This window comes from Oncorhynchus kisutch, linkage group LG11 (assembly GCF_002021735.2).
Source record: "Oncorhynchus kisutch isolate 150728-3 linkage group LG11, Okis_V2, whole genome shotgun sequence".
Taxonomy (NCBI): Eukaryota; Metazoa; Chordata; class Actinopteri; order Salmoniformes; family Salmonidae; genus Oncorhynchus; species Oncorhynchus kisutch.
Genome location: NC_034184.2, coordinates 38,421,364 through 38,447,627, shown reverse-complemented (window position 1 = coordinate 38,447,627; position 26,264 = coordinate 38,421,364). Strand labels below are relative to the sequence as shown.

Below are 26,264 nucleotides of genomic sequence, written 5' to 3'. Positions count from 1 at the left end.
AGCGTGAGTGTCCTCGTCTCCTGCCTGACGGGTAGAGCCCTGGAGTGGGCCAATGCCGTATGGAATGGGCCCGACTCAGCGAGGGGCCACTACCTGGAGTTCACCCGCCGTTTCCGGGCTGTGTTCGATCATCCACCGGACGGCCGAGCGGCGGGTGAGAGGTTGCTCCATCTCTGGCAGGGGACGAGGAGCGCACAGGACTTCGCTCTGGAATTCCGGACCTTGGCCGCTGGAGCGGGGTAGAACGACAGGGCCCTGATAGACCATTATAGGTGTAGCCTAAGAGAGGACTTCCGCAGGGAGCTGGCTTGTCGGGACACTACGCTCAGCTTGGATGAGCTGATCGACATGTCAATCCGGCTGGATCATCTTCTGGCTGCTCGCGGACGTTCTGAAAGGGTCCTGTCAGTCCCACCTCCTGGCCACCCCGCTCCCATCCCGATGGAGCTAGGAGGGGCTGCATCTAGGGAGACCGGAGGAGGCTCCTCCTGTACCCATTGTAGCCGGAGAGGGCACACTTCCGGTCGGTGCCGGAGGAGTCTATCTGGGAGTCGAGAGGGCAGGCAGAATACTCCTCGGTCACCCCAGGTGAGTCAGCACCACACTCTCCCAGAGCTTCCTGTTGGTCACATGTTTTTGATAATTTGTTTCCTGAAGTTTTTCACCTCTCTCCAGCATAAGGCGCTAGTCGATTCAGGCGCAGCGGGGAATTGTATAGATCGCGGACTCGCCCAGAGGTTGAGGATACCGTTAGTTAAGGTAGACCCTCCCCTTCCTCGTGCACTCCTTAGATAGTCGACCGTTAGGGTCAGGGCTGGTCAGGGAGGCCATGATGCCTCTGGAGATGATTATGCGGGGGAATCATAAGGAGCTGATTAGTCTCCTTATAGATTCACCTGCTTTTCCGGTGGTGCTGGGGATTCCCTGGCTGGCTATTCACAATCCAAAGATTTCATGGAGACAGGGAGTTCTCCAGGGGTGGTCTGATGAGTGTTCGGGCAGGTGTTTAGGAGTTTCCATCGGTATGACAACGGTGGAGAGTCCAGACCAGGTTTCCACTGTGCGCATTCCTGCTGAGTATGCCGATTTGGCTATCGCCTTCAGTAAGAAGAAGGCGACCCTATTACCACCCCATCGACAGGTGGATTGCGTGATAAACCTCCAGGTAAACGCTGCACTACCCAGGAGTCACGTGTAACGTTTGTCCCAGGAGGAGACGTTGGCTATGGAGACATATGTCATGGAAGCCCTGGGACAGTTTCTTTTTCGTGAAGAAAAAGGAGGGTGGTTTGCATCCGTGTATTGATTATCGAGGTCTAAATTCCGTCACTGTGAGTTTTAGTTACCCACTACCTCTCATCGCTACGGTGGTGGAATCATTTCACGGGGCGCGATTCCTCACGAAACTGGACCTCAGGAGCGTGTATAATATGGTGCGTTTTCGGGAGGGAGATTAAACCACGTTTAGTACCACATCTGGCCATTATGAGTACCTCGTCATGCCGTACGGGTTAAAGAATGCTCCAGCCATCTTTCAATCTTTCGTTGATGAGATTCTCAGAGACCTGCACGGACAGGGTGTAGTGGTGTATATTGACGACATCTTGATCTACTCCGCTACACACGCCGATCATGTGTCTCTGGTGCGCAAGGTTCTTGGGCGACTGCTGGAGCATGACCTGTATGTGAAGGCGGAGAAATGTGAGTTTTCCAAACGAGACGTTTCCTTCCTGTGTTATCGCATTTCCACCTCGGAGGTGGTAATGGAGGGTGACCGCGTCAAGGCTGTGCGTAATTGGCCGTCTCCGACCACGGTAAAGGAAGTGCAGCGGTCCTCAGGGTTTGAAAATTACTACCGGAGGTTTATCCGGGGCTTTGGCCAGGTAGCGGCTCCTATTACCTCACTGCTGAAGGCGGGGGGTGGTGCGTTTGCAGTGGTCAGCAGAGGCGGACAGAGCTTTCCGTCATTTGAAGGCGCTGTTCACCGACACGCCAGTGTTGGAGCATCCGGAACCTTCTTTGGCATTCATAGTAGAGGTGGACGCATCCGAGGCTGGGGTTGGAGCTGTGCTCTCCCAGCGCTCGGGTACGCCACCGAAGCTCCGCCCCTGTTATTTTTTTCCGAAGAAGTTCGAGCCAGCGGAGCGGAATTATGATGTGGGGGATAGGGAGTTGTTGGCCATGGTTAAGGCCCTGAAGGTGTGGAGACACTGGCTTGAGGGAGCTAAGCACCCTTTCCTCATCTGGACTGACCACCGTAACCTGGAGTATATCCGATCAGCTAGGAGACTGAATTCTCGTCAGGCAAGGTGGGCCATGTATTTCACCCGATTTCGTTTTACGATCTCAGAACGACCAGGTTCCCTCAATGCTAAGGCCAACGCGCTGTCCCGCCTATACGACACTGATGACCGGTCCATCGATCCTACTCCCATCATTCCAGATGCCAAGCTGGTAGCACCGGTAGTATGGGAGGTGGACGCGGACATCGAGCGGGCACTAAGGGAGGAACCTGCGCCTCCACCTTGCCCGGAGGGTCGTAGGTACGTGCCGCTCGCTGTTCGTGATCAATTGATTCGGTGGGCTCATAGTCTACCATCGTCAGGTCATCCGGGTATTTTGAGGACGGTGCGAGGTCTTAGAGGGAAGTACTGGTGGCCTACCTTGGTGAGAGAGGTGTGATTCTATGTCTCCTCCTGTTCGGTGTGCGCTCAGAGTAAGGCTCCTAGGCACTTGCCACGAGGGAAATTACAACCCCTCCCTGTTCCACAATGGCCGTGATCCCATCTATCTGTGGATTTTCTTACTGATCTTCTCCTGTCCCAGGGGAACACGACGATCCTGGTCGTTGTGGATCTGTTCTCGAAGTCCTGCCGTCTTATCCCGTTGCCCGGTCTCCCTACGGCCCTGCAGACTGCGGAGGCACTGTTCACCCATGTCTTCCGGCACTACGGGGAGCCTGAGGATATCGTTTCTGATCGGGGTCCCCAGTTTACGCCTCGAGTATTGAAGGCGTTTATGGAGCGTCTGGGGGTCTCAGTCAGCCTGACCTCAGGTTACCCGGAGAGTAATGGGCAGGTGGAGAGAGTGAAACAGGAAGTGGGTAGGTTTCTGCGGTCGTATTGCCAGGACCGGCCAGGGTAGTGGGCGAGATACATCCCCTGGGCGGAAATGACCCAGAACTCACTAAGCCACTCCTCTACCAACATGTCACCATTTGAGTGTGTGTTGGGGTACCAGCCGGTTCTGGCACCATGGCATCAGAGCCAGCTCCTGCGGTGGAGGAGTGGGTGCAGCGCTCTAAGGAGACCTGAAGAGCCGTCCAGGAGTCATTGCGTCAGGCGAGTGGACGGTAGAAGAGGAGCACTGACCGTCACCGCAGTGAGGCCCCCATGTTTGCACCGGGGTCAGGGTCTGGCTCTTCACCCGAAACCTGCCCCTCCGCCTGCCCTGCCGGAAGCTGGGTCCGCAGTGTGTAGGGCCATTTAAAGTCTTGAGGAGAATAAACGAGGTGTGTTATCGATTGTTACTCCCTTCGTATTATCGTATTAACCCCTCGTTTCATGTGTCTCTCCTCAGGCCGGTGGTAGCTGGTCCCATGCAGGAAGTTGAGGTTCCGGAGGTCCCTCCTCCCCCTCTGGACATCGAGGGGTCCCCGGCGTACACGATACGGTCCATTCTGGACTCCAGAAGCCGGGTGTGGGGCCTGCAGTACCTCGTGGACTGGGAGGGGTACGGGCCGGAGGAGAGGTGCTGGGTCCCGGTGGGGGATATATTGGAGAGTTCCATCGCCTCCATCCGGATCGCCCTGCGCCTCGCCCCCCCAGGTCGTCCCCGGGGCTGGTGTCGGCGCGCTGCGGGAGCCGCGCGTCAGGCGGGGGGTACTGTCACGAATACCATCGAAGGTGGCTCCCCTTCCTGTTCGGGTGGCGCTCGGCGGTCGTCGTCGCCGGTTTACTAGCTGCCACCGATCCCTTTTTCCTTTTCGTTTGTTTTTGTCTAATTGTTTTCACCTGTTCCTTGTTGGGGTTTTGGGATGGGTGTTATTTAAGTCCGTTTAGCCCGCTGGTGTTTGTGCGGGCTTGTTGTTATTGTTACGTTAGTGGTGTATCATTGTCTTTTGGGTTTTCGCTGTCCGGGTTTTTGTAAAAGTGGTTTTGGGTTTGTTTGCACCTGTGTTTAGGGCTTCACCCAAGTTTGGACCTGTTACTTTGAAAGAGGACATTAAAGCGTTTTTTCCCGTTCACTTTCTGCTCTCTGCGTCTGACTCCACACCCATCACTCACCTGGCGTTACATCTATCGCATCCCAGAACTGTCCCAGAGTAATTTTGGAACATGTATTTCAAATCAAATCAAATGTTATTTGTCACATGCCCCGATTACAACATGTGTAGTAGACCTTACCGTGAAATGCTTACTTACAAGCCCTTAATAACCAACAATGCAGTTAAGAAAATATAGTTAAGAAAATATTCATTAAGTAAAAAATAAAATACATTTTAAAAAGTAACACAATAAAATAACAATAATGAGGCTACATACAGTGGGTACCAGTAGCGAGTCAATGTGCGGGGGTAAAGGTTAGTCGATGTCATTTGTAAATGTTGGTAGGGGTTAAGTGACTATGCATAGATAATAAACCGTGAGTAGCAGCAGTGTAAAAACAAAGGGGTGGGTTTGTCAATGCAAATAGTCCAGGTGGCAATTTGATTAATTGTTCAACTGTCTTATGGCTTGGAGGCAGAAGCTGTTAAAGGAGCTTCTACTCCCAGACTTCGCACTCTGGTACCACTTGCCAGGTGGTAGCAGAGAGAACAGTCTATGACTTGCGTGACTGGAGACTTTGACAATTTTTTGGGCCTTCCTCTGAAACCGCCTATTATATAGGTCCTGGATGGCAGGAAGCTTGGCCCCAGTGATGTAATGGGCTGTACGGAACTTGAATGGGGGCGTGTTTGGCCCTCCTTTTCCTGTAGTCCACGATCATCTCCTTTGTCTTGCTCACGTTAAGGGACAGGTTGCTGTCCTGGCACTGTACTGCCAGGTCTCTGACCTCCTCCTTATAGGCTGTCTAATCGTTTCTGGATGAGCATTTTCTGGTTTGTTTATGGCCTTATACAGCTTGTTGAGTTCGGTCTTAGTGCCAGCATCGGTTTGTGGTGGTAAATAGACGGCTAAGAAAAATATATGTGAAAACTCTTGGTAGATGGTGTGGTCTTCAGCTTATCATGAGGTAGTCTACCAATACCTTGAGATTACCTTAATATTAGACATCACGCACCAACTGTTATTGACAAATAGACACACACCCCCACTCCTCATCTTACCAGATGTAGCTGTTCTCTCCTGCCGATGAACGGGAAACCCAATTAACCATGTCGTTGTTCAGCCCAACTTATGTGAAACATAAGATATGACAATTTTTTATTTCTCATGGTTAGGATAGTCTCAAACAGAGCTCATCCAGTTTATTCTCTCCAGTGATTGTGTTTTGGCTCATTGAACATACTGTAGAGGCGTGGTACCCACTCGCCGACAAATTCTCACAAGGCACCGTGATCTACGCCCCCTGTATTTCCTTATTTTCTTCTTGCGAATGACGGGGATTTGGGCCTTGTCTGGGACAGGCCCCTTTGTCCAGTTCAAGGTGAGTAATCGCTGACATCCAGACCCTCTTTTCGGTCATAAGAGACGGTAGCATCAACATGATGTACAAAATAAGTTAGAAACAATGCGAAAAAACACACAAAATAGCAAAATTGGTTAGGCGCATGTAAAAAGGCAGCAATCCCCTCTGTCGCCATTCTTTTTTCTTGCACAGAAGGACAAGTTGACCAACAGAATAGATCAACTTTTGTACTATGGGGATAGTAGATTGACATAGGCTGGTGCTTTTGCTGTTCGTCAGGCCTACTCATCTTGTGGACAGTTCTAATATCTTCAATATGCGCCTCGGAATTCGATAAGAGGGACACGCACAGTTACTTCCACAATGTGTCTCTTCATTCACTTGTAGCTCACCTGAAATGCCTATCAGAAGGACCTGATCACGTGACGGCATTTTTTTTTCTTCACATTTTCAGATGGGCCATTTATATTTTCCAACAGGGCTATGCATTTGGGTAAGGTTTTTATTCTCGCCTGAGTAGCCTCGTTTCACTGCCAAAAATAAAATGAAACCATCTAGTGTTCAGCGAAATAACAACCCAATGTCAAATACAAGTAGCCTAGTCAAATAATTAACATCCAATCACATTAACCGTTACTCTCTTACGGGAATTCCACTAACGGTCCGTATTTAGCCAAACGTAGCTGCTGCTCATGTTGGTATCTGTACTGATGGTGCAAAAGCCATGACAGGGAGACATAGTGGAGTGGTAACGCTCATGCAAGCAGTTTCTCCCGACACCACTTGGGTACACTGCAGCATCCACCTGAGAGGCTCTTGCTGCCAAGGGAATGCCTGACAGCTTGATCGACGTTTTGGACACTACAATGAAAATGGTTAACTTTGTTAAAAACCTCTTGGAACTCCCTCTCCCAGATCCGGGAGAATTGTCATAAACTGACACTAATTAGCATAACGCAAAAAATATTACTAGAAAATATTCATATTCATGAAATCACAAGTGAAATATATTGAAACACAGCTTAGCTTTTTGTTAATCACCCTGTCATCTCAGATTTTGAAATTATGCTTTACAGCCAAAGCAAGACAAGCATTTGTGTAAGTTTATCGATAGCCTAGCGTAGCATTATGCCTAGCTAGCTGCAGGCAGCTTGGTCACGAAAATCAGAAAAGCAATCAAATTAAATCGTTTACCTTTGATGAGCTTTGGATGTTTTCACTCACAAGACTCCCGGTTAGACAGCAAATGTTCATTTTGTCCCATAAAGATTATTTTTATAGCCGAAATACCTCCGTTTGTACTTCACGTTTGGTTGAGAAATCCACCGGAAACTGCGGTCCTGACAACGACGAAAAATATTCCAAATTACGAGAATAGTAATAGTTAAATAGTTTTAAAAAATACAAATGACAGCATCCCTGTTTCCTGTTTCTGGTTGATGACAACAGCCATGTGAATACAAGAACACGTTGTTAGCAAGTTCATTTGCTGTATTGACACAGATATTGTTAGAAAACAAGGCCATTCGCGGCCACTACAGTCATTTAAAAAAATGCCGTTGATGGCAACTATGGGTTCTAAAGGGTTAAATAACAGTAAATGACTGTGCGACCGGCAGTTATTTGCTTGTCAATCACCGGCTGCCAAAATGTCATGACCGCCACAGCCCTACACCTGATCAACATGAAGTTCTAACGGGAAGTCCTATAGAGTGAGCAGAAAAGCTCCTGAGGCAGACTGTCTACATAACTGATAACATGGCTTCTCCACTCCTTCAATAAAGGGTTAACCACACCTACCTCTCCTCATGGCAGTGTGCGTGCGTGCATTCTAGCATGCATGAAAGAGAGATTGGAGTAGCGAATAGAGGAAAGAAAGTGTTATTCTCTAGGGTCTCATATAGTGTATTGTGCTTGGGCTATTTTTAGGCCTGAGATTTGAGCCCTGCTCTAGCTGTGAATAAAGACGCTGAGAAAGAGGATATGATGTCAGCATATGCTCTACATCCTGTTTTAATTGTCAATCACACTTCCTGTTGTCATGACAGGCGTGCTAACTGGGCTGCATTCACTTTAAATGATAACCTGTGTAAACATTTCAGAATAGCATTAGTGCTGAACTCAATATAGCGTTGCACAAACCAACAGCATAGTGACAAGGAAGATGTTTTTGTAATTGATGCATGGACTATGTCTGGTATGTATTTGATTTTATGTGTGTATGTGTTTCTGGTGTATGTAGAGCAACAATACTACAACAGTCGATGTCGGAAGTTTACATACACTTAGGTTGGAGTCATTAAAACTTGTTTTTCAATTTCTTGTAAACAAACTATAGTTTTGGCAAGTTGGTTAGGACATCTACTTTGTGCATGACACAAGTAATTTTTCCAACAATTGTTTACAGACAGATTATTTCACTTATAATTCACTGTATCACAATATCAGTGGGTCAGAAGTTTACATACACTAAGTTGACTGTGCTTTAAACAGCTTGGAACATTTCAGAAATTATGTCATGGCTTTAGAAGCTTCTGATAGGCTAATTGGCATCATTTGAGTCAATTGGAGGTGTACCTGTGGATGTATTTCAAGGCCTACCTTCAAACTCAGTGCCTCTTTGCTTGACATCATGGGAAAATCAAAAGAAATCAGCCAAGACCTCAGAAAAAATATTGTAGACCTCCACAAGTCTGGTTCATCCTTGTGAGCAATTTCTAAACGCCTGAAGGTACCATGTTCATCTGTACAAACAATAGTAAGCAAGTATAAACACCATGGGACCACGCAGCCGTCATACCGCTCAGGAAGGAGACGCGTTCTGTCTCCTAGAGATGAACATACTTTTGTGCGAAAAGTGCAAATCATTCCCAAAACAACAGCAAAGGACCTTGTGAAGATGATGGAGGAAACGGGTACAAAAGTCTCTATATCCACAGTAAAACAATTCCTGTATCGACATAACCTGAAAGGGTGCTCAGCAAGGAAGAAGCCACTGCTCCAAAACCGCCATGAAAAAGCCAGACTACGGTTTGCAACTGCACATGGGGACAAAGATCATACTTTTTGGAGAAATGTCCTCTGGTCTGATGAACCAAAAATAGAACTGTTTGGCCATAATGTCCTTCGTTATGTTTGGAGGAAAAAGGGGTAGGATTGCAAGCCGAAGAACACAATCCCAACCGTGAAGCACGGGGGTGGCAGCATCATGTTGTGGGGGTGCTTTGCTGCAGAAGGGACTGGTGCACTTCACAAAATAGATAGCATCATGAGGTAGGAAAATTATGTGGATATATTGAAGCAACATCTCAAGATATCAGTCAGGAAGTTAAAGCTTGGGTCTTCCAAATGGACAATGACCCCAAGCATACTTCCAAAGTTGTGTCAAAATGGCTTAAGGACAACAAAGTCAAGGTATTGGAGTGGCCATCACAAAGCCCTGACCTCAATCCTATGGAAAATGTGTGGCCTGAACTGAAAACGCGTGTGCGAGCAAAGAGGCCTAGAAACCTGATTCAGTTACACCAGCTCTGTCAGGAGGAATGGGCCAAAATTCACTCAACTTATTGTGGGAAGCTTGTGGAAGGCTACCCGAAATGTTTGACCTAAGTTAAACTATTTACAGGCAATGCTACCAAATATAATTCTTTTTAAAATGAAGTGGTGATTCTAACTGACCTAAAGAAGGGAATTTTTACTAGGATTAAATGTCAGGAATTGTGATAAACTGAGTTTAAATGTATTTGGCTATGGTGTATGTATAACTTCCGACTTCAACTCTATGTACCATTTGGTACCAATTCTGATTAATTCTCTGTGGTAGTATATAACGTACCAACACATGCTTTTTACCACACTACCTCTCAGTACCAGGGCAGGCAAACAGTAGCTAGACCAGGACTTTATATATTGTATTGAGTGTTCTCCAGTACCCCTGCTGTGTTTCTACTGAGAGAAGAGAAGAGTGAGAACATTGCTCTGTGGTGGGTGGATGTTCTGGGTAAGCCTAATTTGCCTCCAGAGACGACACACACAGCATCAGTGTGTGAGTGTGTTTGATCATAGGGTTTTTAAATAGTAGTTTATCCTCCTAACAGCGCTGATTCCCTGACGTGCTCCAATCACTTACATTTACTCCATCTCTAGGCTCCGTCTCTTGGCTCCCGGCTGTGAGCGCTAGGAAACAAAAAACAACTACAACTGGAAAGTGTGTTTGGAAGTGTGAGAGTGTGTATGTGCTGCCACTGTTGGGTATTTTTTGCTCTTTTGGTTGCTAGCAGGAAGGAAGTAGGCCAATAAGGTGGTAAGCCCACCACAGATATTTGGTAAGAAACTCATTGTGTTGACCTGGGGTGCTGTTGGATTATGGGATGTTGGAGGAGGTCAGGGGAGGTCCATGGGACTGTGAGGCAAGAGCCAGTGCCAGCAATCATTCTTCTTTGTGTCTGTCTGTCTGCCTGTCTGTGTGCAGGGTTGGGGAGTAACGTGTTACATGTAAAGGATTACAAAAAAATTGTAACTTTAATCCGTTACGTTACCAGCCAAAATATTTTTATCAGATTACCGATTCTTTTGAAAAACTAGATGATTACTTCGAGGATTACTTTTAAATTCAGAAAGGATGTTTGCGGGAAAAAAAACTATTTTGACACTTTTCTGTTTTCTTAATGACATTCAAATCAGCATTGAAAAAAGGAGCAAGTTTAAGTTTGTTCGACCTGAGCGAGTCTGACCAGATGTCAGCGACCAATATGATGACACACCAAATGTGTTTGATGGTTTGTGGGAAAAGATGAGGAACAGGCTTTTGTAGGCTACAATCTAAGCTATGTCTTCCAATGGTGCGGCTGCTGAAGGCATCCAAAGATTATCCAATTTGAATGAACGCTTGGAGGTAAGGATGACAGTAGTGGTGTAGTCTTCAGCGATACGGATAGCACTTATTATTGATATCTACATAGCGCATTAATGTGAATCACACTGCTACTCTATCATTTAGCTATTTGCTGCTTACGGATTGTGGCTGTTGTTTTATGGCTGTTCACAAATCTAAATGTGTATTTGAACCCAATAATGGTTGAATTCAAGAAGTTTAAACTGCCTATCAATCATTATTTTTGAAACCGGTGGACAGCCAGTGAAAAATGCGCTCTTGCAACAGCTGCATAGTGCGGATCCAAGCTTATGGAATAAAAGTGGGGCTTTTTTTGCTCAATCTAATTCATGCTGAAAATCCATAGGCCTAATGGACACATGCTCAAACTTGCACACTTTTGATAGACCTAAAGGGGCAATCTGTATTTACTACATCCATGTTTTGATGTATAAATTATACATACAGTACCAGTCAAAACTTTGGACACACCTACTCATTAAAGGGTTTTTCTTTATTTTTGTAGAGTAATAGAGAAGACATCAAAACTATCAAATAACACATAAGGAATAATGTAGTAACCAAAAAAGTGTTCAACAAATCAAAATATATTTTAGATTTTAGATTCTTCAAAGTAGCCGGCCTTTGCCTTGATAGTAGCTTTGCACACTCTTGGAAAAGCACGTAATTCCATGAGATGTACACTTATTTATTTATTTTTAAATTTGATTTATTTTTAAACTCGAATCAATGAAGCCCAATCGGTCCTCCATGACAACAAAATCATAAACAGAGTAGGGCTGGCCAATAAGTCCTTAGTTTTGGGGTCATGCTCAGGTAAAACAATTTGGCTTATCCATACTTCCATATTTCCAAGTCTTATTCTTGAAGATTAAGGGGAATAACATTTACTGGAGTAGTAGAAAGCGATGGGTCAGAAGACGCCTACATAACCAATCCATAAAGTAAAATTTAGCATCCATATATGGCCAGCTAGGTACACTTTAACACTGATTTATCCTGAAATAGATGTTTTTCAATTGATGTCGTTCAATTGCCAAGGGAGCAGCAACTCTTCCTGGGGTCCAGGAAAATTAAGGCAGTTAAATACAATTTTAAAAACATTACAATGCATTTTACAAATGATTTCAAAACACATTGTGTGACCTCAGGCCACTATTCTACTACCATATATACTATATATACAAAAGTATGTGGACATCCCTTCAAATGAGTGGATTCGGCTATTTTCTGCCACACCCGTTGCTGAAAGGTGTATAAAATCGAGCATACGGCCATGCAATCTCCATTGACAAACATTGGCAGTAGAATGGCCTTACTGAAGAGCTCAGTGACTTTCAATGTGGCACCGTCAGTTCGTCAAATGTATGCCCTTCTAGGGCTGCTATGGTCAACTGTAAGTGCTGTTATTGTGAAGTGGAAATGTCAAGGTGCAACAACGGTTCAGCCATGAAGTGGTAGGCCACACAAGCTCACGGTACGGGACCGCCGAGTGCTGAAACTCGCAACGCGTAAAAATCGTCAGTCCTTGGTTGTAACACTCACTACCGGCCAAACTGCCTCTGGAAGCAACGTCAGCGCAAGAATTGTTTGTCGGGAGCTTCATGAAATGGGTTTCCATGACCCAGCAGTCGCACACAAGTCTAATATCATCATACGCAATGCCAAGCATTGGCTTGCGTAAAGCTTGCCGCCATTGGACTCTGGAGCAGTGGAAACACGTTCCCTGGAGTGATGAATCCTGCTTCACCATCAGGCAGTCCAACGGACGAATATGGGTTTGACGAATGCCAGGAGAACGCTACCTGCCCAAATGCATAGTGGCAACTGTAAAGTACAACAACACTTTAGAAGATTCTGTGCTTCTAACTTTGTGTCAACAGTTTGTGGAAGGCCCTTTCCTGTTTCAGCATGACAATGTCCACATACTTTTGGCAATGCAGTGTAGCTACAACACCTCGTCCAGTGTGCATGTGTGTGTGATAGTGATCATAGGTCCTCTACTGGGGACAGCTCCTAATCTAGGCCAACAGCTGCTTCCCTGGCTTCTCATTTACATTTCCACTTTGAAGCATTTTTTTCTGAAGGGGAATATTTGACATATAAATTGCTTACGTGTGAAGTTAACCCACCCACACACACACTTTCATGAGCAGATGCATGTACTCACGTACACATGCATACATGCGAATATCTGTCTGTGCAATGCACGCACGCACGCACACACACACATGTCCCAAGTTGGGCAATGGTTTGGGATGCAGGTAGCCTAGCGGTAAGAACATTGGGCCAGTAACCTAAAGGTCACTAGTTTGAATCTCTGAGGGTGTCTCAGGGGTAGTTAGGGTATGCAAAAAAAAATGAATTGCACGTGTATAATACACACTTGTGTAAATTGGACAAATATAAGCACCCATCAAATTATTATAATTATAATACACACTCCCCTATCCACGTCAGCTGACTGTTCCTAGTGTACACTGGGTTATGTAATCAAATAGATGCACTGTTTATTTGCTAGTGTAAGCAACACTTAGGGGTTGTTCCCGGTGCTTAGAGCTTTTTGGCCGCCCACAAGGGAAATAGCCTAATGCAGGGGTTCAGATTCAGAACAGACCTTCACAGACACTGTGTCTGTTGGCTGCCATGGAGGTATTCAGGAACATAATGAATATTGTTGATGTGGTGTGTGTTCTTTTGCGTGTGGGTCGGTGTGTGTGTCTTCACCTTGGTATGTGTGTTTGTCTGTGTGTGTGTGTTTACTCTTGAAAATCTTCATAGAAGCACGGTGCTGTTGATCAAAGAGTCACTTCTTTCTATCCTCCCTTCTATCTTCCCCTCACAATGAGGCTATGCCTCAGAGGACCCTAACAAAGGAGAGCCAAAACACACCCTCTCACACACACACACACACACACACATACACACACACACACACACAGGTGCAGCAAGGCAGAGCAGACAGCTGTGGACTAGCCGGAGGTCTTTGTCCCCGTCTCTGGCTGGACCAATGGGAGTGCAGGAGGAAGCAGGTCAATAGGGACAGAGAGGGGCAAGAGGACCAGGGTCTCTCTGCTCAAAAGGGATGTATTTAGTAAACGCAGACTCATATGCACGCTCACACACACAAACACACTCCATGTGTATGACAGATGATGTATGACCGTGGTCCCTCGTCAACTCTTCTTTCTTCCTGCCCCTCCTTCTGAACACCTGTTCTGCCACATGCTCACTGGAAGTTTGATCTGGTCCTGCATGAATAACCAAGATGGCTGAGGGCTCTGAATGGTACAAATTTACTGCCTAATATCGATAACACATTACATTTACATTTTAGTCATTTAGCAGACTGTCGCGATCGTTTGAATGAATGGACCAAGGCACATCTTTAATAAATATGAAACTCACCAAAAACATTACAGAAGAAAATGAAACGTGATATTCTGGGCTGCTCACAGGCAGCTACACAAAAACAAGATCCCACAAACAACAGGTGGGAAAAGCTGCCTAAATATGATCCCAAATCAGAGACAACGATAGACAGCTGCCTCTGATAGGGAACCATACCAGGCCAACAAGGAAATAGAAAACATAGATTTCCCACCCTATTCACACCCTGACCTAACCAAATAGAGAATTAAAAGGATCTCTAAGGTCAGGGCATGACACAGACGCTCTTATCCTGAGCGACTTACAGCTAGTGCATTCATTTCAAAATATCTAGGTGGGACAACCACATATCTCAGTCATAGTAAATACATTTTCACTCAATAAAGTAGTTATCAGCAAAGTCAGTGGTAGTAGGGACAAAAATGGGGGTGGGTGCTGTGTGATTATTTAAGATACTCTTTGAAGAGGTAGGGTTTCAGACGTTTTCAGGAACATAGGCAGGGTCTCTGCTGTCCTAGTGTCAGGGGGAAGCTTGTTCCACCATTGGGTGCCAGGACAGAGAAGAGCTTGGACTGGGCTGAGCGCGAGCTGCCCTCCCTTAGAGAGTGATGCTTAGGGCCAAGAGGCCAGAGGTGGCAGAACAGAGTACTCGGGTTGGGGTGTAGGGTTTGAGCATAGTTCCCCTTGCTGCTCAGTATGCAAGTACCATGGTGTTGTAGTGGAATGTGAGTGGATGTGACAATACACATGCTGAAGTAATAGTGCTTTAAGGAGTTATTTTGACCATTGATACCCAGGTATTGGGTTTTTAAGTACCTAGCTCCACATAGAGAGTCAGTGTAGTGGTATGTGTGTTGATAATTGCTTTCAAAGCAGTGCCTTGCCTTTATCTCTGCCCCTTCCCAAGGACATTCATATGTAGTCCTGTCATTGGTTGACAATCAGTTTAGCTCAAAGCCAAAGTGTGACCATGGCAACTGATACTCAATAATGGTAATTTCTAGTTAAAGACGCCTAGGGTCACAGTTAAAATGTGTAAGTGATTTATGGCTAAATGGAATGCTATTTGTCGCTATGCGTGTGTAGGCTGTGTGTGTGTGTTTTTGTGCCTGCATGTGTGCCTGATCTAGTGTGACTGAACATACAACCGATATCTCAGTCCTAACAGAATAACACCTTTATTATGGCGAGAGAGAGAGAGAGAAAGATAGGGAGACAGAGATGAGAGAGAGAGAGTGAGTGAGTGGGGGTGACTGAGTGAGTGAGGGAGTGAGTGAGTGTGGAGGTGAGTGAGTGAGTGAGTGAGTGAGTGAGTGAGTGAGTGAGTGAGTGAGTGAGTGAGTGAGTGTGTGAGAGGGGGTGAGTGAGTGAGTGAGTGAGTGAGTGAGTGAGTGAGTGAGTGAGAGGGGGTGAGTGAGTGTGGGGGTGAGTGAGTGAGTGAGTGTGGGGGTGAGTGAGTGAGTGAGTGAGTGAGTGAGTGAGTGAGTGAGTGAGTGAGTGAGTGAGTGAGTGAGTGAGGTGAGTGAGTGAGTGAGTGAGTGAGAAAGAAGGATAGAGACCAGGGTGGAGCTAGATTCACATACAAGAAGACAGAGATAAGGAAATAGATGTGATGTGTGAGGAACAGACAGAAAAGCCAAAAAGGATCACATCTCTCTCAAATCAAATTGTATTTGTCACATACACATGGTTAGCAGATGTTAATGCGAGTGTAGCGAAATGCTTGTGCTTCTAGTTCCGACAATGCAGTAATAACCAACGAGTAATCTAACCTAACAATTCCACAACAACTACCTTATACACACAAGTGTAAAGGGATGAAGAATATGTACATAAAAATATATGAATGAGTGATGGTACAGAACGGCATAGGCAAGATGCAGTATATGGTATAGAGTACAGTATATACATATGAGATGAGTAATGTAGGGTATGTAAACATAAAAGTGGCATTGTTTAACCTCTGCGCACAGAACCCGTTAGCGGGATGAAATTCGACAACATACGGTGATCGCTACATAAATAGTCATATTAAACATTCATGAAAATACAAGTGTCTCACATGTTTCGAAAGCCTAGAATCTTGCTAATCCAATTGCGTTGTCAGATTTGAAAAATGATTTACTGCGAAAGAATACGATGCGATTATCTGAGGATAGAGCCCCATAAAAAACAACTATTTCAACCAGCTCAGGCGTAACAAAATCACAAACTGCAATAAAATAAATTGTTTACCTTTGACGATCTTCCTCTGTTTGCAATCCCAATGTTCATTGTTACACAATGAATGGTCTTTTGTTTGATAAAATCCATTTTTATAGCCTAACACGAAACATTTTGTGAACCGCTTGTATCGTGAATTCCGTCTCATTCCATTTTCGACGACACATTCGATGTAAATACACACACGAAACATGACTTTTCCAGTCATGTTTGGTTTCATTGCAATCAACTGGTTTGTTTTTAAAGTGGCTAGTGATACATGTATTACATAAACATGGCAAGATGCAGTAGATGGTATAGATGCAGTAGATGGTAGGCATATGAGAGGAGTAATGTAGGGTATGTAAACATTATATTAAGTGGCATTGTTTAAAGTGGCTAGTGATACATTTTTCCATACATTTTTCCATTATTAGAGTGGCTGGAGTTGAGTCAGTATGTGGGCAGCAGCCACTCAATGTTAGTGGTTGCTGTTTAACAGTCTGATGGCCTTGAGATAGAAGCTGTTTTTCATTCTCTCGGTCCCAGCTTTGATGCACCTGTACTGACCTCATCTTCTGGATGATAGCGGGGTGAACAGGCAGTGGCTCGGGTCGTTGTTGTCCTTGATGGTCTTTATGGCCTTCCTGTGACATCGGGTGGTGTAGGTGTCCTGGAGGGCAGGTAGTTTGCCCCCGGTGATGCGTTGTGCAGACCTCACTACCCTCTGGAGAGCCTTACGGTTGTGGGCAGAGCAGTTGCCGTACTAGGCGGTGATATAGCCCGACATGATGCTCTCGATTATGCATCTGTAAAAGTTTGTGAGTGCTTTTGATGACAAGCTGAATTTCTTCAGCCTCCTGAGGTTGAAGAGGCGCTGCTGCGCCTTCTTCACCACGCTGTCTGTGTGGGTGGACCAATTCAGTTAGTCCGTGATGTGTACGCTGAGGAACTTAAAACTTACTACCCTCTCCACTACTGTCCCGTCGATGTGGTTAGGGGGGTGCTCCCTCTGCTGTTTCCTGAAGTCCACGATCATCTCCTTAGTTTTGTTGATGTTGAGTGTGAGGTTATTTTCCTGACATAACACTCCGAGGGCCCTCACCTCCTCCCTGTAGGCCGTCTCGTCGTTGTTGGTAATCAAGCCTACCACTGTAGTGTCGTCTGCAAACTTGATGATTGAGTTGGAGGCGTGAATGGCCACGCAGTCGTGGGTGAACAGGGAGTACAGGAGAGGGCTCAGAACGCACACTTGTGGGGCCCCAGTGTTGAGGATCAGCGGGGTGGAGATGTTGTTACCTACCCTCAACACCTGGGGGGCGGCCCGTCAGGAAGTCCAGTACCCAGTTGCACAGGGCGGGGTCGAGACCCAGGATCTCGAGCTTGATGATGAGTTTGGAGGGTACTATGTTGTTATATGCTGAGCTGTCGTCGATGAACAGAATTTTCACATAGGTATTCCTCTTGTCCAGATGGGTTAGGGCAGTGTGCAGTGTGGTTGCGATTGCGTCTAGACCCAGCAAATTGGAGTGGGTCTAGGGTGTCAGGTAGGGTGGAGGTGATATGGTCCTTGGCTAGTCTCTCAAAGCACTTCATGATGACGGAAGTGAGTGCTATGGGGCGGTAGTAATTTAGCTCAGTTACCTTAGCTTTCTTGGGAACAGGAACAATGGTGGGCCTCTTGAAGCATGTGGGAAAGGCAGACTGGGATAAGGATTGATTGAATATGTCCGTAAACACACCAGCCAGCTGGTCTGCGCATGCTGTGAGGACACTGCTGGGGATGCCGTCTGGCCCTGCAGCCTTGCGAGGGTTAGCATGTTTAAATGTTTTACTCACGTCGGCTGCAGTGAAGGAGAATCCACAGGTTTTGGTAGCGGGCCGTGTCAGTTGCACTGTATTGTCCTCAAAGCGAGCAAAGAAGTTGTTTAGTCTGTCTGGGAGCAAGACAACCTGTTCCGCGACGGGGCTGGTTTTCTTTTTATAATCCGTGATTGACTGTAGACCCTGCCACATACCTCTTGTGTCTGAGCCGTTGAATTGCGACTCTACTTTGTCTCTATACTGATGCTTGTTTGATTGCCTTGCAGAGGGAATAGCTACACTGTTTGTATTCGGTCATGTTTCCGGTCACCTTGCCCTGGTTAAAAGCCGTAGTTCGTGCTTTCAGTTTCGTGCGAATGCGCTTTCAGTTTCGTGCGAATGACCAGAAGACCGCTTCGTCTCTTACTCCCAGGCAGATACACAGTGCTATGTTGACAGACACTGAAGCAGAGGATGATGGGCAACAGGAAGTGGCGCCCAGAGGCTGGGGTCATCCATGCTGTAACAGACATGGAGAGAGATCTGAGAGTAACATCACTCTCATACATCCACTTAATTTATGCCCCAACCACACATCTGAGCCTTTCACTGTGGGTCTTCACACCTTTGTGTAACACAGATGTTCTTCACACCTTTGGGCACTGTGTCAGAGGGCACTGTGTGTGTGTTTGTGTCTGTCTGTGTGTTCTTCTTACTCAGTATATCAAGCATAATTAAGATTATCATTATAAGCTAATTAAACCAGCAGACCCTCTCATTGTAAGTGATTCTGCTATATTACAAAACACTTGAATTAGTTGGTTGGTTTCCACCTAATGACTGTCATTACTACAATGACTCACTGTTATGGCCACACACACACACACACACACACATGGATATACTGTGGGAATCAAGACTCCCCATTGTCTTGTACCGTAACAATTTAGTCATTTAACAGACATTACAACAATACTCTTTTCAATATGTTCTATTCTATTATTTGCTTGTATTATTGTCATCAGGATGTTGTGCTTGTCCTTGGTCATATAAATTATGTATCATATTTATTGATGTGGTTTGCAGCTCTCATATCTGCTGGCTGCTGCACCAACACCTGTAGGAGTGTGAAGCTTTGGGACAGGTAAGGCATATATACACAGTTATGCACACCAGTGGAGGTTGGTGGGAGGAGCTATAGGAGGACGGGCTCATTGTAATGGCTGGAATGGAATGAATGGAATGGTATCAAACACATGAAACATATGGAAACCACGTTTGACTATGTTGCATTTATTCCATTCCCGCCATTTGAAATAGCCCGTACTCCTATAGCTCCTCCCACCAGCCACCACTGATGCACACACACAAACACACGCTCGCTCACAGGCATACTGCACAAATATTTTTGGGAAAGAGATTGATGACAATGGACAATTTCATGTGTCTTGAGTGTGTGTGTGTGTGTACGTGTAGTCGTGTGCTTGTATTTGGGCTCCCTCTGCTCTGACCCCAGTCTTAATGTGCTGCCTGTAGGGTGAGTGATGGGCTGGGTTAATATTTAATGATGAAGCACTTTTAATGGCCGAATATATCAGCCCTCAGGTTACCTAGAGAGGTTTGCTCTCCTCATTCTGCTGAGCACAGGCTCACACACACATGCGCACAAACACAAACACACGCATGGACACTGGCACGCACACATGCATACACAGTAATGGTAATACCCATTTTCCATTCTTGTCTTTCAGCTTTGATGCCTCCTGACCACCACAAGCCTCAGTCATACATGCTGCTGTGACCAGAGTCTCTAAAGGGAAGGGGGAGAGAGAGAGAGAAACAGTATAAAGACAGTTGCAGTAGAGAAAGTTCAAGATAAATAAAGAGAGAGAAAGAGAGACGGGCAGAAAGATACAAAGAAAGAATGAAAGACGAGGGTGACTCTGACTTCAGCCATGATCCTTCTTGACTTCAAATAGAGGAAACATTATGGTTTTAGAGGCAAAGCCAAACACTCCATGATTGCCAAATGAATATTGCTGTCAGTGAGATATGATAATCTGTCTGTTGCCAACAGAATAGTCCTACCTCCTTTGAGAATGAAACCTGATGAAAGAGAAAGGAACAAGACTTGTAGGCCATGGGCCCTTTACAGACCAACACATGCTCTCCATAATACAGTGCAATATTCTGTTCCCCTTTCAGCTTTGTGTGAAGTTCCAACCAGTGTTACAGTACAGTACATAAACCTTGTGTCAAAGTTCAACTGAGAAGATTGCATCATATTGACCCATATTATACATTTTGAAATTCACAAACGTTGGTTTCAACCTGCTCATATGACAATGGCTGTGGAGCAAACATATCAAAATCCTATCCTCAATTCATGTGATATGTGCGGGGCCACACACACATACACACATTTCATTACTACTAACGGACTGCTGTATAACCTCGCCTCCCTGTGACTTGATACATTTGTGGTGATAGAACTAAGATAGAAATAAGATAAGTCAAGAGTAGTGTATATCTTCTTAGTTTTCTAGATATATAGATATATATATATATAAAACAATGACAGTTATTATTTTTGATGTACTGGTGTTATATCTATAAATATCATATCAGGAGATGTATGCATAAGATAATAAAGTGTCTTTATGTTAAATACTAATCTGGAGATTCTTCTGTTTGGTCCCACACACACCATACACTGGCACTATATTTGTATTTGTGTGTAGGAGTGCATGGATTCATGTTAAGGATAGAGCGAGCGACTATTTCACCTCAGCAGAAGGAACCACAACAGAGGTATTCAGCACTTATGCACTTAACCCATCGATCCAGGACCAACACAGCTACACAGAGCAGATAAGAGCTTATGATGATCAATCTCACCTCTGCTTGACCGAGGATGATATGATTTTCAGAGGCTTATCTGATCAATATCTTTCTATGGTCAACTTGTTTGTGTGTGTGTTTTCATAACACACTATATAATACAGCTTGCTGCCATGGGTAATGGGCTCACATTATGTATTTACTCAGATGGCATCGGATCAAATAAATTCAAATAAAAACCACCCACCCACGCTCACAGACACTCACTCACTCACTCACTCACTCACTCACTCACTCACTCACTCACTCACTCACAGTTAGAAACACACATACACCTCTACACTCTCCAACCCAACACACACACAATTTTTTTTTGTTCATCACACACAATTATTTGTACTCGCAAAAACGCAAACCTGTGGGTGGCGTAGGCGAGGGGAGTGTTGTGTTGTGCTTATTGCCACTATCTCTGCAGGGCCGAACTGCCTGCCTACTGCAATGGTCCTACTGCAATGCACCAGTAGTGGGCCCTACTGGGATTGCCTTCACTACTGCCTGCAAGCTGTGTCTCTGTCAGCCTACCTGACTACCATACACACCGTGTCTATCTGTCTATCCTGTACTTACATAGACATCAACAGGCTGGGAGGCCGAAGAGGATGGCATAGATTTCATAACTGCACTATTGTTCAAAGAAAATAAGACAATTCCTAAAGACTGCGATTGTCTACATTGCAACATGCCTTCGTTAGCACTTACATACCTGGTTTGTTTGTGTGCGTGTGTGACTGTGTGTGTGTGTGTCTGTTTTTGTGCGTCGGTGTGTGTGTGTATGTCTACCTGGAACTAAAGAGGGTTCTTCAAAGGGTTTCTCCTATTGGGACAGCCACAGAACCCTTTTAGGTTCTATATAGCACTTTCTTTCTAAGAGTGTATGTTTGCACCCGTTTTGGTGGATGTGGCAATTTGTGGCCTGATCAATATGGGTGTGACCATTTGAAATCGCAAAAGTATCAAAGTGCAACACACCCTACACAATCACCCTCTGGGCCACCATAATCACAATGTCTTTCAACTGGTCATCCACTAGGCCTACAGGACCGTTTTGTTTCTGTCTAATTAAGCATTTCACACCGCTCAGTCATACTGAACACGCCGCTGGCCTATGTCTTAGAGGGGCTGCTTGCACAAATATAATGCAAGACCCCAGCGCATATATACAATGTATTGGATTTGATCACTTACAGTAGCTATCACAATGCGAGGATAACCAATTTGATCTAATGGATTCTGGGTTAAGTTTGATACATTACCACCACCATCTAAATATTTTCTTATACATTTGAAACCAGTTAAATACAGTACCACATCCAGACTTGTGAATGAATCATAAAAATAAAAAGGATTGCAAATGTACCATGGATTTACAGTATGTATCAACCCTCATTGAGTCAGTATGTACTGAAAGGTTGTGTTTGATAGCTGCATGAAGTCGTGAAAAGTGCTGTATGCGCACTGAACGGGCAACTGTGGGGAGTCGACAATAAGGCAGATTGACAGGCCAAATATGGACATATATCTTAAACACTTTTAGCACCCTACATCAATTATAATCCTAATTCATCTCTACTGTTAGGTCACACGAATGCTCACACACACAAACACACAAGTTTCTCTTTCCACTGCTTTGCCTTGCACCATGTTGCCTATGTTGTATTCAACCCCCATCCCCACCACTTACATAACACTGCCCTGTTGTGTACAACCATGGGAGACATGACCTCATCACCATGGAAACACACCTAAACGTTCAGACGCTATTATCAGGGTTTCCACAGTTACTGTGTGTTATACTTTGTGTTTCAGTGAGTGTGTCTGTTTAACTCAGCAACCTAACTATGAGCGACCAGTCATTTTTTATGTAAGGATGACACGAAGAGACAGACAGCAATGGTAGGGCACATGGCAATGGTCGGTGATGAGAGGGCAAGCGACCAGAGTCGAAAACACGCTATGAATGTGACACGACATTACGTCATACATCCAGGGTCAGTTCCCTAATCTTTTGAATGTGTCACGAATCTCGCCGAAGATGGTGCCTCTTCCTGTTCGGGCGGTGCTCGGCGGTTGTCGTCGCCGGCCTATTGGCTGCCATCGATTCCCTTTCCGTTTGTTTCTGTTTATTGGGTTTAATTGGGTACACCTGTTTTGAGTTAGTGTTTGTTTGTAGGCTATTTAAGGGCACTAGGCCGGCTGGGTATTTGTGCGGGCTTGTTCTCTGTTCTCTGTTCTCTGTTTTTACAAATATTTTCAAATGTATTAAAAATAAACTGAAATACCTTATTCATAAGTATTCAGACCCTTTGCTATGAGACTCGAAATTTGTGACCAAGCTTTAACTTCCTGACTGATGTCTTGAGATGTTGCTTCAATATATCCACATAATTTTCCTCCTCATGATGCCAACTATTTTGTGAAGTGCACCAGTCCCTCCTGCAGCAAAGCACCCCCACAACATGATGCTGCCACCCTGGTGCTTCATGGTTGGGATGGTGTTCTTCGGCTTGCAATCCTCCCCATTTTTTCTCCAAACATAACGATGGTCATTATGGCCAAACAACTCTATTGTTGTTTCATCAGACCAGAGGACATTTCTCCAAAATGTTTGATCTTTGTCCCCATGTGCAGTTGCAAACCCTAGTGTGTCTTTTTTATGGCGGTTTTGGAGCATTGGCTTCTTCCTTGCTGAGCGGCCTTTCAGGTTATGTCGATATAGGACTCATTTTACGGTGGATATATATACTTTTGTACCTGTTTCCTCCATCATCTTCACAAGGTCCTTTACTGTCGTTCTGGGAGTTTGAAGGTAGGCCTTGAAATACATCCACAGGTACACCTGTAATTGACTCAAATTATGTCAATTAGCCCATCAGAAGCTTCTAAAGTCATGACATAATTTTCTGGAATTTTCCAAGCTGTTTAAAGGCACAGTCAACTTAGTGTATGTAAACTTCTGACCCAATGGAATTGTGATACAGTGAATTATAAATGAAATAATCCATCTATAAACAATTGTTGGAAAAATTACTGGTGTCATGCACACAGCAGATGTCCTAAACGACTTGCCAAAATGATAGTTTGTTAACAGGAAATTTGTGGAGTGGTTGAAAAACGAGTTTTAATGACTCCAATCTAAGTGTATGTAAACTTCCGACTTACTAGCTGCAAACGGTGAAAATCACCAGTGAAAATGGGTGTGTGCTTTAGTAGCCTTTATTAGCAGATGGTGCCGTTTGACCTCTGTTAAGGACGGTCTCATGGATAAGTGTTCTAGCACGTTCAACTATGTCAATGATTTTAATTGTCTGTTATGGAATTTGAACCGCATATAATCATGGCCACCTCGTGAGGATAGCATTGGTCTAAATGGGCCAGGTTATGTAATGGGAACAGCTAGCATGTAGCCTTTGATTGGCTGATGCTTAAACTTAAAAAAAAAATGTTCACAAGTACGTCCCCAATCCAATACAACACAAAGTGAAACCCTATGTATTTTCAAGTATTGTGGCAGCATCATGTTATGGGTATGCTTGTCATTGGCAGGGATGGGGGAAATTGTCAGGATGAAAATAATTACGAAGGTATCAAAGCCTAGGGAAAAAGTTAGAGGAAAAACCTAGTTATTTTTTCAGCAACACAACTACAAAAGAAACGTATGCCAAAGACACACTAGAATGGCTTTCCAATAGGTGTTGAGTGTTCATGAGTTGTCCACTCTCAGTCCTGACTTAATTTGCTTGAAAATCAGAGATATGGTTTGAATATTGCTGTCCATCAATGATTCCCAACTGAATTTACTAAGCTTGAGCAATTTTGACAGAAACAATGCAAACACAGTATGTTGCCCTAAGAGTTGTGCAGAGTTGGTATAATATTATTAAACATTATTCACAGCTGCTTGCTTCCACCAAGTATTCACTCTAGGGTGTAAAGACACACGCAATCAAGACTTTAATTTTTTTTTATAAAGGAAATTGGGTTGGTCTATCTAGTAAAGATAGGAGGGGCTAAGAGGACAGGACATGATAGTTCAATGTGTTAGCGTCCATCATGTTTCCTAACAGGGGCAGCAAATCATGATCAGGAAGAATCAGGAGCTGTCTACTGGGCATCTCAAATCAAATCAAATTATATTGGTCACATACACATGGTTAGCAGATGTTAATGTGAGTGTAGCGAAATGCTTGTGCAGTAAAATCCAACAAGTAATCTAGCAAATTCACAACAACTACCTTATACACACAAATACACACAAATGTAAAGGGATGAATAAGAACATCTACATATAAATATATGGATGAGCGGCATAGGCACGATGCAGTAGATGGTGTCGAATACAGTATATACATGAGATGAGTAATGTAGGAAATGTAAACATGATTAAAGTGGCGTTATTTAAAGTGACTAGTGATACCTCCCTGTTTGGGATAGGGGGCAGCATTTCCACGTTTGGATGAAAAGTGTGCCCAGAGTAAACTGCCTGCTACTCAGTCCCAGTTGCTAATATATGCATATTATTAGTAGATTTGGATAGAAAACACGCTGAAGTTTCTAAAACTGTTTGAATGATGTCTGTGAGTATAACAGATCTCATAAGGCAGGCGAAAACCTGAGAGAAATCCAACCAGGAAGTGGGAAATCTGAGGTTTGTAGTTTTTCAAAGTTTGGCCTATCAAAAACAGTGTCTATATGGTCAAATTGCACTTCCTAAAGCTTCCACTAGATGTCAACAGTCTTTAGAAACTTGTTTGAGGCTTCTACTGTGAAGGAGGGGCTCATAAGGGCTATTTGAGTCAGTGGTCTGGCAGAGTGCCACAAGCTCGTGACGCTCGTTCACGTGAGAGGTAGCTTTTCTACAGACAAAGGAATTCTCCGGTTGGAACATTATTGAAGATTAATGTTAAAAACATCCTAAGGATTGATTCTATACATCGTTTGGACTGTAACGGAACTTTTGGACTTTTCGTCTGGACCTAGTGCTCGCGCCTCATGAAGATGGATTACTGGGCTAAACGCGCTAACAATAAGGAGGAATTTTGACATAAATGATGAACTTTATCGAACAAATCAAACATTTATTGTGGAACTGGGATTCCTGGTAGTGCATTCTGATGAAGATCATCAAAGGTAAGTAAATATTTATAATGCTTTTTCTGACTAATGTTGACTCCACAACATGGCGGATATTTATTTGGCTGGTTTGGTCTCTGAGCACCGTACTCAGATTATTGCATGGTGTGCTTTTTCCATAAAAGTTTTTTGAAATCTGACACAGCAGTTGCATTGAGGAGAAGTCTATCTTTAATTCTGTGAAGAACACTTGTATCTTTTATCAACGTTTATTATGAGTATTTTGGTGAATTGATGTGGCTCTCTGCAAAATCACCGGATGTTTTGGAAGCAAAACATTACTGAACGTAATGTGCCAATGTAAACTGAGATT

The 26,264-nt window shown here is 44.5% G+C and overlaps 1 protein-coding gene across 1 annotated transcript in view; it reads left to right on the top strand.

Annotated features, from left to right (window-relative positions):
* The window catches only part of LOC109899105 (coiled-coil domain-containing protein 85A-like), a 45,006-nt gene extending 24,418 nt beyond the window's left edge, over positions 1–20,588 (top strand). The window contains exons 3-4 of the mRNA XM_020494160.2: positions 19,007–19,064; positions 19,672–20,588. Of these exons, the coding sequence (XP_020349749.1) occupies positions 19,007–19,064; positions 19,672–19,687 (74 nt within the window). The 3' untranslated portion in view covers positions 19,688–20,588. The remainder of the gene's footprint in view (positions 1–19,006; positions 19,065–19,671) is intronic.
* Positions 20,589–26,264: the final 5,676 nt, after the last annotated feature.